This window comes from Anoplolepis gracilipes, chromosome 5 (assembly GCF_047496725.1).
Source record: "Anoplolepis gracilipes chromosome 5, ASM4749672v1, whole genome shotgun sequence".
Lineage (NCBI taxonomy): Eukaryota > Metazoa > Arthropoda > Insecta > Hymenoptera > Formicidae > Anoplolepis > Anoplolepis gracilipes.
The window spans coordinates 12,962,034-12,974,202 of NC_132974.1; the positions used below are offsets into that span (position 1 = coordinate 12,962,034).

The 12,169-nt window shown below is 32.5% G+C and overlaps 2 protein-coding genes across 7 annotated transcripts in view; both read left to right on the forward strand.

Annotated features, from left to right (window-relative positions):
* The first annotated feature begins 33 nt into the window (after positions 1–33).
* Positions 34–5,652, forward strand: LOC140666111 (uncharacterized). 2 transcript variants are annotated; one of them, XM_072892928.1, is made up of 12 exons: positions 34–410; positions 527–711; positions 1,124–1,192; positions 1,271–1,342; positions 1,605–1,687; positions 1,794–1,935; positions 2,013–2,313; positions 2,573–2,675; positions 2,795–3,058; positions 3,365–3,686; positions 3,941–4,284; positions 4,377–5,652. In XM_072892928.1, exons 2-12 carry the CDS (start codon positions 699–701, stop codon positions 4,626–4,628), a joined length of 1,965 nt encoding a protein of 654 aa, XP_072749029.1. In that variant the 5' UTR covers positions 34–410; positions 527–698; the 3' UTR covers positions 4,629–5,652. The 2 variants fall into 2 exon arrangements, with proteins under 2 accessions (XP_072749029.1, XP_072749030.1); XM_072892929.1 differs by lacking the exons at positions 34–410; positions 527–711; positions 1,124–1,192; positions 1,605–1,687 and having other exon boundaries at positions 1,272–1,342; positions 4,377–5,651.
* Positions 5,653–7,039: 1,387 nt separating this feature from the next.
* Snap25 (Synaptosomal-associated protein 25kDa) overlaps positions 7,040–12,169 on the forward strand; it is a 39,973-nt gene continuing 34,843 nt past the window's right edge. For 2 of the 5 annotated variants that reach the window (XM_072892934.1, XM_072892938.1), the window contains exon 1: positions 7,050–7,230. The gene's annotated coding sequence lies outside the window, so the exon portion shown is untranslated. Of the gene's footprint in view, positions 7,231–12,169 lie in introns of all 5 variants that reach the window. The other 3 variants (XM_072892941.1, XM_072892940.1, XM_072892939.1) reach the window with 3 other exon arrangements.

Below are 12,169 nucleotides of genomic sequence, written 5' to 3' on the forward strand. Positions count from 1 at the left end.
GACTTTAGATTATCGGGGATGCCGATTGGCTGTCCACCTGGATGCTTAAGCACCGTCCAATAGCGAGCGAGCGAGATGAACAGCAATTAATTGTTACTTGTTGCGCATCGTGACATTCGTGACTTTCCTTCGTGCCGACCGACCGAGCTCGCGCGACTCGCGGACGGGTTCGTCATCGTTCGATCGTCAGCGGTCAGCGGCGTCTTCAGTGACGACGTGACGCATCGCCGAGAAGGAGTGAGAAGGAGAAAGCGCGCCGGAGCAGACGGACGGACGCGTGGAAGTGGAAGACGACGACGCGCCCCTTGACATAGGCCATTTTGCGCGGCGTCGGGATTGATGAAAGGGCCGGTTCCTTCAGGGGCAAGATCGAGAGGCAGATGCGCGCTGGATCTCTCTCCCCCTCGCAGGTACAATGATGTTTATATAGAGATCTCTTTATTCCGCACTCTCGGTTTTTACCTGTTCCAACGATCCTACTCCGAAAGAGAGCGAGCTGAAATTCAGAAGCAACCAACATTCGCAGGTCTACCTAGGTAATCCGAAACGGAAGCGAGCGAGTACAGCGTGACCGAAATCGGAAAGTCGGGCGAAAGTTGGTGGCTCGTCGACGAGGAATCTCTCTCGCGATCGCGATTGAGGATAGCATCTTATTACCCCGAGATCCCGAAATCGCACTCGACGCAACGTTAGAAACAATGGAGAAAATAGGTAAGTGCACAGTTGGTTGGAGATGTACTCCTTGCGCAACATATGATGGCATTGTGCATCTGTAATGAAATCGCCTCAAGTGTGAAGACTGTGCGATAGATCGCGGACATTCATTCGATACTCAAATTGGACACAAGTATTATGAAATAATTATAAATCCATGTACATATGTGAATGATACTTGCGTACTTTTCATTTATTTTATACTGTATTTAAAGCTGAATGAAAACAGATGTAATTAGAAATTTATATTTTATTTAAAAGTTATGCATGATATTTAGAGTATTTAAAATAAACATTACAGTCATAAAGTAGCATTTAAAGTTTAATATTATGCAAGATATAAAAGTGTATTAAAATATATTAAAAATTAATAAAATAATATTTTACGTGTAATTTATATGTATTTCAGAAATTGTGAAAATAGAGCAATGCCCTGACGATATACTGATTGATGGTACAACTACAGAAATTTTATTTGGTAACTTGATTATTTAAAAATAATATCTATAATATTATAAAATAACTTTTATATTATTTATACATTATATTTTTGCAGATACAAATACAGATATACAACTACAGGATCAACCTATATTAGTAGATTGTACACCACATGCTGACGTAAAAGGTAACTTAATTTGTATATATGTATATATACAATATCTCAGAAATTAAACACTTGTATATTTTTTGATAGTTTTCTTTATAATTAAGTAGTATTTTATTTAAATGTTTTATTTAAATGTTTTATCGATACATTCTGAATATATTTACATAACATAAGTGTCTGCAGATAATACAATGTATAGTTTCTACGCTTTAGCTTATCAACATTTTTGTTTTATTACACTATTTATCTTATTATTATTTTATTTGTTTTATGTTAACAGTTATTTCAGAAAATGGTCAGATTATATCAATTATAACTGATTATGAATGTGTAACATGTCATCGTATCTTTCAATCTGAAGATGTAAGTCACAATTTTATTTTTTTTTTAACCTGTTTTACACATCTTATTTTTTTGTTGTTATTCCTATTAATTTCTCTATTTTAATACTCTTTTTTTTTTGTAACAGATGCTGAAAGAGCATTTAGATATGTGCAGAGAAGAAGATGACACGGTCAATATCATGGAGTTCAATGATAATGAAAATTATGATTCGGAAGAGGATGAAGAGGATGAAGAGGATGAGGATGACCCATCATCTTTAAATGAAGGTATGTGATAATTATGTATAATATTTGTTATAACTTTCACATTATATATTCAAACTTCTCTTACAATCCATTTTTAGATTCAGATTCCAGGAATCAAAAAAATAACAATGAAAAGATTCAACCTGTAATCAAGCCTGTACCGGAAACTCAATGTCATTGTTGTGCAGAAGATTTGAAGACAGCGCATAGTGGTGGAGAATTTAAATGTCCCCATTGTAACCTCAGTTTTAAGAAGAAGACGTCTCTGGAGAGGCATGATATAGTTATACACTGGAAGTGCGATTCGTGTACGTGCGATGAGTGCGGCTCATCTTTTCGTGATAAAAAAGCATTGAATAAACACCGTTATACCACTCATGGAGATCGTAAAATTTTTAGGTACATGTTTATGCATAATTCTTTTTTTATTACATATTATTATCAACTACAAAAAGTAATCTAACATATACTGATTTAAATCTCCCGTAATTATATTAAAAATAATTTTTATTTGACACAAGTAGATATTACATGACATTTATTACTTGACAGCATTAATTGTAGGTAAAATATTATTGTAATTCGATATCCTATTGTCATCTATATCACTTTTATCTTGGTTACTTTTCACAATTTTTTATTTTTACATTATATTTAGATGTGAACCTTGCGACACTTATTTCTCCCGGGGTTACCATTTAAATCGACACATTATGCAATCTGGTTGTCACGGCAATATTCTCAATACATTCAGTTGCCAAGTAAGTATATAACTTTCACTGATAATTTTAAGAAAATGTAGAAGATACCATGAAGTAAGAATATTTTTACTTCATGGCAGATACTTAAAAAGTAATATGAATGAACAATTTTATTGCAGGTTTGTAATAAAGTTTTCACGCGTAAGGATAATTTGCGGGAACACTTACGTACTCACGCGGGAACACCTCAGAGGCAAAAGAAACCGTGTAAATATTGTCCAAAAGAGTTCTTTACAAGCCAACAGTTATTGGTTCATGAACGTATGCACACAGGAGAACGACCAGTCCCATGCGATTTATGTCCGAAAACATTCCTGTCGTCGTTGGCACTGAAAAAGCATCGTCGTGTACATACCGGAGAGAAGCCATTTGAATGTAAATATGTAAGTGTATTTTATTTCACAATTTTTAATAAAATTTGTACATTTGTAAATAATTACAAAAGTTTTTTTATTACAATATCACGTATTCTTCTCTCGACCGATAAATAAATATAAAAATAATAAAATTTCGTTACATTGTATTGCAAGCTAGCTAGCATTGTGGATGGAAAAATATTGCAGTAAGTTTTCATCAAACTAACATTAATTAAAGATTTTTTCAATACACAAAAAACACTTTTTCATACAATCAACATTCATTAATGTATTTTTTTATGTAAATAAAAGCGTAAAAATTCATATTTTCAGTGTCATAGAAAATTTGCCGCTCGCGAAACGCTGAACCGTCATCAACGGACTCATACGGGTGAAAAGCCGCACGTGTGCCAATATTGTGGTAAATCATTCATACAAGCAGCTCAATTAAGAGCACACGTATTTCACCATACTGGAGAGAATGGTTTCTATTGTGATGTATGCGGTAAAGCGTTCAACCGGAAAGCACGTTTAAATATTCACAAAAAATTCGTGCACGAGGGTGCTATTCCATTTACGTGTAAAGAGTGCGATAAAGGCTTCTCACGAAAGGAAGACTTGGTGAAACATGCACTGTTGCACACTGGCATCAAACGTAAGAGATTGGACAATATATTTTATACAAAAGAAAATTATATAATACATATATAAATATCTTTTTAGAGAAATAGGATTATATACTGCATCTCTGTTGTTTTTTTATTTATAATTTGCATTGTATTTTTTATGTAGTAAAAGTGAAAAATTTAAGTAGCAATTTTAATTCTATTACACGTGTAATATAATGTATTTATCTTATTTAATTATATTTATTATATTACATCTTTCTCTTTTTGTTTTGCGTTTCAGCATTCAAATGCGACAAATGTCCAAAAGCTTTCTCGGCAAAGTCGTCGTTGCAAGCTCATCTCAACACTCACAGACGCGAACCGCCCCAGTCGTGTGTCGAGTGTAATAGAGTATTCATTCGACAAGATTGTCTGATGCGACATATTCGGGCGAAGCATCGAGAACTATTGGAGGACGTGATGAACGAGGTCGAGAAGAAACATTTACAGACACAGTTATATAATATTGCTTCAATTGCTGCAGCCAAAACGAAAAATGGAGAATCTAGAAGGCTTTCCACCGACGAGTTGTTGAAAGCCATCATAGATCTCTTGAGGATTCTTATTGATGAGGAAACATTACAGGTACATAATCTTACTTAATTTGATTTAAACTATACTTCTCTAATTAACGATTAAATTATTTATTGATGTATCTTTAACCACGATATTGGCAGCTATTTGGTTGGCCGGAGGCTCCAATACAAGATATTTTGGAAGCTGTTATCAGAAGATGCGGGCACGAGCCGGTAACGTCGGAATCCAACATAATGTTCACCGAGAGACTAAGACAAAATGTTAAACTTCTATTTACCGTCGTCATTGACACAGTGAAGGACGACACGGTGAAATCCCTTTTAACAACGAAGACAGTGGATGACGTCATTCTCCACGTTTTAGAGATATCTAATGGAGCAGTACAGGATTAGAAAGGAAAAAGTATATTTATTATTATATGAAAAGTGCTCGTACTCTCTTTTTTTTTATTTTAGATATTTTAAGATATGCGCAAGATTTTTGACAAAGAAATTTAATGATGTGATTTTATGCACAAATCGAGGAATAGATTTTTTTGTAAGTTTTTTTCTGTTTAATTCTTCAAAGGTCAACTAACGAGATATGCTAGCATTACGTTACATATCCCATAATTTAACACATCTTATTAATCATTTAACAAATATTCCGAATTTTTTTTTTAATTATTAAAAACAGATATCAATATATATATTGTTTGATTATATCTTTTTGATATAATTGTTACTATCGTTGTATACTTATTAAGATAAATCTCATTCATTTTTTCTACATTGCAACTTTATGGGTATATATATTTTTGGAATGGAAGTCCTATTATGTGTTATGATTATATAATACATATACCCAGTAAATGCTAGATATTCTTGAAATATTCCAATCGTATTCCAAAAATTCAGAATATTCTATGAATATTACCTGTATGTTTAATAAGGAACATTTAGCGTAACTTTTGATATATGTATAGGACAAAAAAAATGAAATAAAAAAATAGAATAAAACAGTATACAATGATAAAAAATCAGAACATTATGTGCTTATTTGAAAATTCTCTGTACATTCTTTAAATATTCCAGAATGTTTTGGAATAATCTTGCGATGTTTATTTTGGATCTTAAGAACATTTTATAAATATTTCAGAACATCTCAGGATATATCTAGCGTTTACTGGGTAATATGTTCAAGCGTGTGATGTTGCACTTATGTTAGATTTTATATGAGACTAAAGTTTTTATTTTTTACTTTTCTGCTATAAATTCAATTTTTACAATCAAGATTGTTTACACAAACGAGAGAGAAGAGAGTTAGGGACGTGTACATTATATTATATACATATAAATATATATATACATATAAAAACATATACATATATTTTAAACTATGATTACTTATATATATATATATATATTTTAAACTATGGATAAAATTGGTTAAATCTGTATTAGAAATATTTTTTATGTAAACAAAGAATATATATATATACATACATACATATATATACACGATTCAGTTTAGTTTGGATTTTTCATTTAATTTTATTCTCCCGCCTCGCGTCTCCATGGTTACCGTTCGAATTACGTCGGCGGTGGCGGTTTCCGTGATACTCGCGGCAAACTTCCGGTTGTCAGTGCAGCGGGCTGCGCTTTGCCGTACGGGAGTTGTCGGCTGTCGATTACTTTCGTCGAGGATTACTGGAGGCTGCCAGGATCCTCTACGCATTCCTGATAACTCGCACGCTTCGGATTTCATTTCCGGCGGTGAGTACGCGTTTAATTTTTCAGTATACGTGTATTACTACTGTTTTGTTTTTTTTTTTTTTTTTTTTTTTTTTTTTTTTTTTTGGAAAAACGTCACAGCAATCGCGATGTAGCGCACGTTGCGTGTCGATGCGAGGTCGTATCGATTTTCTGCTCTTCCGACACAGTTGTGCTGTCGTCGTGCGATTCTCGGTTGCATGAATTTGGAATAAAGGGTGGTAGAAAACGCGCAATATTAAAAAACAGCAGCGTCTTCGACATATTTCCGAATTTTAAGGAAGAAAATTTTGTTCCGTAATAACATTTCGGATGTAAGACTCTCGTAATCCAAAGTTGTTTTTTTCCATTCTGTTGGATGTAAGAAAGTATAAATATAGTGAATTTATTGTGCAAGGTTAGATTTGTAAGAATGAGACGGAACGACATGCGCATGCGCGCATAATAAACGCTATGTTATTATTGCAAAATTGTGGAGGAATCTCGAGAATAAAATTAAACGGATTGCCATATTTGTAGAAACAGTTGCAAATTAAAAAGGTATGTTGTAATTCTCATTTAAATTAAATAGTACACATGAATAGTTGAAAGTATTTAATTTATGAAAAGATTCTATTTTCGTTTTCTTTTGCATAATAAAGTGATTGCAAAAATAATTTTATTTTGCATAAGATATAAAATTTAACACTGTATATAAAAATAATAATTTAATATATAAATTTATCATTTTTTAGATATATTATACATATATGTATATACATGTACATATATACATATATGTGTATGTATGTTTGTACGCATTTTATTATTATCCTTTTCCTGAAAAAAGTCTGAAGATACGCGCACAATTCGATTTTAAATACAAAAAGTGCGAGTTGGAAAAAAATTCGCATTCGAAACGTTCTGTTTCCCGCGCGTAGCGGTGGCTTTCTCTCTCTCCTGCCGTACGCCTGCGCCGACGTCTCATTGGTCCGCGTCATTGACAGCGGAGATCACGTGACGCGTGACGCCGCGTCGCACTTCTCTCCTCTTCTCTGCTGCCTGCTCCCTGCGCGGCCTGCGCTCATTCGCGATCCGGACGAGTAGCGTGACGGATGGTGCGTGCAAAGTGGTCGTGCGGTCATCTTTCTTTCCACCCGCTGTACGTGGTATCTTCGATACCACGGTGTCAGTGACAGCCAGTTGGTTGCAGCGCTTGTCGGTACCAGATACAAGCCTCGTCCACTTATCGATCCGCTTCAAGGTTAGTGAGTGTAAGCTTCGGCGCGAGCGCCGGCGATAACGACACGTTTCTCTCGAGAGCGCGCGTTTCCCATGTGTGTATAAATTAATTTAGTTATATATAGAGCGTGATACACCGCTTTCCTATGCGCACGATTATCCGTGTTCTGCTGGCTCGAAGATTCCGGGAGATTCCGCTTTCGGTAGACGGTTATAGAAAGAGATCGATAATGTATAATAAAAATAAAGATTAATTCGAACATTTCTGCGATTGAAATAATACGTAATACAGTAGCAAATAAAAAAATTTAATTGTGCAATGAGGAGAAAAAAAAGGAATCTACCGAGTAATCTAAAAGAGACTTTCTGTATAATCCGGGGATAAAAAAACTCTCGAGGGATTTTTTGAAGGATTTGTGAAAAGAGTCAAAGATTACGATATAAATACATAATCCTGAGATGTTATTTAAATTTCAAACTCAATGAAAAAACTTTTTTCATCTTATTTATCTTTTATCTTTTTTTTTAGCAAGAATTTAATCGAGAAAGTCATCCTTTTTGTTGCTATTTTAAAATTTTTTAATTTATAATTAGAATTTATAAACCTCAATGTCTTAAAATAGAATCTTTTTGATCTTTGTCTTGATAAAAATAAAGATTTTGTCGTTTGCACACTCAAAGCTGAAGGCTTTTATTTTACAAAAATTAATATATCTATATATTCATTATATAGTCATTATATAGTCATTAATTTTTCCAATAAATTTCCGTTTGCGCACGGATAGAATCGATTTTAGATTCATCGAAGAATCTGTCATTGCAAAACAATTCAGAAATATTGGGATATCCTGTATGTGCGGCAGACATACCGTTCAATTTTCCGATTGGAATTTCCGATCGAGATATCAGAATTAAATTTGATCTCATTTAATCGAGTAATTATTATAAATGTGCACTGTGATGACTTTTAAGTGATTAACCTTGTAATGAAATAAATTTTCCAGTTTAAAAATTATTTTCCTTTAATACTTAATTCCAAAACAGTCTTTGTATGTTCGAATATATTCACAGATTTATAACTTTTTTAATATTCTAATTTCATAACTTTTTCTTTATATTCATATCACAGTATTCATCCTCAACTATATTTAAAATTTATATTTAGAATGTTTGTTGTGGAATAAATAAACGCTTATTATATTTTTTTAGTTGTATAAAATATAACGTCATAAAGAAATTAAAGACAAATTCGGAGCAATTTTTTAAGAATTTTTATAAAGTATATAATTTGACTTTTTCGAAATTAATTTTTTTATAAATTATTAAATATTTGATGTTTTGTTTACAAGTCTTTCAAAAGTTTCGCCATTTATCTAACAATATAATTCTTCTTTTTTTATTTATCAAGGCAATATTATATCAATATGCAACGATAATGTAATTTAACATTGAGTTTGATCACGTTTAACATTTGTCGGGTTTTCTGACTTTTTCATTCAGTTTTATAATTAACTGGAGGAATCAATTAACTCGAAATCGTAAAAATGAATGTTGTTCGAATCATAATGTTTCATATCAAGTTTGTATAAATAAACATATATAGATATATAATTATAAATACATTTTTTAAGTACAATTTAAATTATCTCTTTATCTAGTTCTAGTTGTTATAGTGTTTTATAAAATTTATTTTATCTCTAACTTTAGTATAACTGTTGAAATTTAAAATTCATCACAGTCGGTAATTAAATTATTCTTAATAATTATATGCAGCTTATTTAATATAAGCGCAGCTGTTTACAGTCACCTTTTTAAGTTAAAAAATCTGAGAAAGCGGGTTAAAATAAACGCGTAAATAAAAAGCTAACAATAATTCGTAGTCTATGCGTATGCGAAGCAATTAGACGATTATTATACATGATGCACTTTTGATAAATTATATTTATTGAAGATTGAACAGGATTGAGTTTCGCTGACACTAAATTAAATTTCTCAAATATTGTAACATTCTATTCTACAAGAAAATTATACGTATATTTTTATGTATTATTTTCTTTTGCCAGTTGTTTTTTTTTTTTAACGCACAGGAGGTGACGGTCAAAAGTCGGAGAAATTATATTCGTTGGTAACGCGTGTTAAGACTTGTATCCTGTTATTGTATTACATCTGAAAACTGGCTGCAGTTACTTTTTCCAATGTTTGCATCGCGTGTCGTTCTTATATGGATGATAATATAAATGTAAGTGATTCACGTGCACATGAATGGATATAAAAATATTGATTTTTCCATCCATGCTTTTGTATTTATAGCGATGTTCCCGTATCTATTCCGGCATCGAAAGTTGTGCAACACTTTCGACATATCACCACTACACGCAAGAGTTATAAGCTATTGTGTAGTTGAGCATGCCTGAGGAGAATAAATTGCGAGGCAGGATGTGACGCGATTATAATTATTGTAATAATTTCATTTCGTTTTCCTCAGATAAATAATTCTTTGCTGCATTCTTCACCGTTACCCTCGACACAGTTCTTGACATTTTATTTATTTTTATTACGTGGTACAGAACATTCTGCTGTAAATGAGACCACGTCAATCATATATACGTTTTATGATCAAATATTAAATAATATATTAAAGATAAAATTGTAATAGCACGATATGCAATAAAAATTACACTTCGTCGATCAAATGATAATTAATGATACGACTGGCTTGTTTCACTTTTGCAGTTTCATTTTGCACTGAATTTGATTCATCAATCATATTTGATAATATATCGAGTAAAGTAGTTTAAAGTTAAAACAGCATAAACCATGCGGAACAACATGCAATTTTTTATGCTTTGATTATATCAATAGCACGTGACAAAATGCTGCAACGTTGTTGCTTTGATCATAACTTCGCCTTTAGTAATATTGCGCAATAGAAAAGAGGGGTATGCACAGTTATAATTTTCAGACATGCACACTGTAAATTTTCATCGCTTGTCACTGATATAGGGAAGATTAAAAAAGTCCTATAGTAATCTCGCACCTCCAAGCATCCGTCATAAGAATGCGTTTTATATACTTCTATAATACTTCGTGAGCGCTTCGAGAAAAAGAACCTTCTCAACTTTCTGCGGAAAGCAAAGTTTTATGTCCTTTTTCGCTCTTATTGTCGCTTACAATTGCATGACGAATTTATGTTGTTATTATGAGCGCCGTTTCAACGCGAATCTTTTTTTAATCAATTTTATATGCAATTTTCTATTGTAATATATATTATGTTTTTCTTACATAATTTTAATTCGACAGTGACTTTTTTAAAATTTTAATAGACTAATATAACAGCTTTCTCTAACATAATATACGACGGACATAATTGTTATGAATTTATCTCGTGATCATATATTTTCTATGTTGACCTTGTTTTTTGCGTTAAAATTTTATTTTCTCCATTTATTTTTTTCACATAAGAAATCTAAAAAAACCAAGTCATAAATTTAGATTTTTTTTTTCTTTTATCGCGAATCTCTTATCTATTTATGTGCTTAACAAAGTTTCGCTCTTCTCTTTCAAATAGTAACAAGCTGCGAAAATACAAAAGTGAGAGAGAGAGAGAGAGAGAGAGAGAGAGAGAGAGAGAGAGAGAGAGAGAGAGTGGGAGAAAGAGAGTCAGATCACCGCATCGTTATAGCACGCTGCGGTACGATCGACCGCACACACGTGTCGTTTAACGTATCCTACACAATTTCTCTTGCTTATTTTACAAGCGCCCCAGACGAGTATATCGTGGGCGATTATATTACATGACTAACGTTGTCGTCATTCGTGACGTCATGACTTACGCGTCAACTATCTATAATCCATATATAGAGAGAACCGCCTCGTTAAAAATCATAGAGTTGTAAAATGATGGAAGAAACCATTTTTTTGCAAATTATATGAAAAGAATCCCGCGGACTGACCTTGTTTGTTTGTTTTCTACCATAATTTATGCTAAAAGAAACAATAAAAGATTAAGTTTTTTTTTTCTTTTATTTTGCTTCACGGTAGAAATAATTTGCAAGTTTTAAATAATTTGAAAAAAATAAATATGAAACAAAACTGTTGAAAGAATTCTTATAAGGATAAAAAGGTTTTTTAAAAAAAGGAGAAACCTTTAAAAATATCAATCTCAGAAAGAATTAACGAATTAAAGACTTTTCAAAAGATATTAAGAAGTTTATTTTCTAGATGCTTATAATTAGTTAGAGAAAAATGAAAGAGCAATAATACTTGACCATTTGTCAAGTATAGATAAATTTCAAGATAAATATATATCCAAAATTAGAACAGTTTACGGATACAACTTTTTCACAAGAGAGAGAGAGAGAGAGAGAGAGAAATTAATCTTTTTATCAATCTTATTAATTATTTGAAAATAATAATTTGTTGATTTTTTTATTTATATAAAAAAATATAAAAAAAACAAATGGAATTGTTTATTATCACATTATTAAGACAAATCAAGTGCATTATTTCAAAAGTTTACACGATGCTTGGAAATTGTAAAATTTCTACGTAAAAATAAGTCGTTTCATCATCGCATGCGCTCGTCCAGGTGGCCTTATCGACGACGAAACGGTCACATCCGGGTCCCGATTGTGTTGTCCGTGATCTTGAAGCAACTCGCCATACAAACCATGGCACGCCCGGGATACCTTTCACCCTGGAAGCTTGCCAACTTCCTTCCTCGAGGGCAAGGACGGAACCGAATAAATCATGTCGCTATCCGTTACACGGGTATACTTATACTATAATGGAACGTGTAATTAGAGGCGGGCCGCTATTTATTTTTGTCTTCCAACATCGCGCTCGGCGATGTTTTCATTCCGTGAGTGCAAATAATTTTTTGTCTCGTCATACTCTCGAGATTACTCTGATTGTAAGTTGTGTCATCTGGTTATTCTAGGCGTTGTTCGAGACACTCTAAG

Coding starts and splice junctions, on each gene's coding strand:
- LOC140666111 (XM_072892928.1), top strand. Junction 1,343..1,604: donor ACCACATGCTGACGTAAAAG/GTAACTTAATTT, acceptor TTATGTTAACAG/TTATTTCAGAAAATGGTCAG. Junction 3,687..3,940: donor GTTGCACACTGGCATCAAAC/GTAAGAGATTGG, acceptor TTTGCGTTTCAG/CATTCAAATGCGACAAATGT.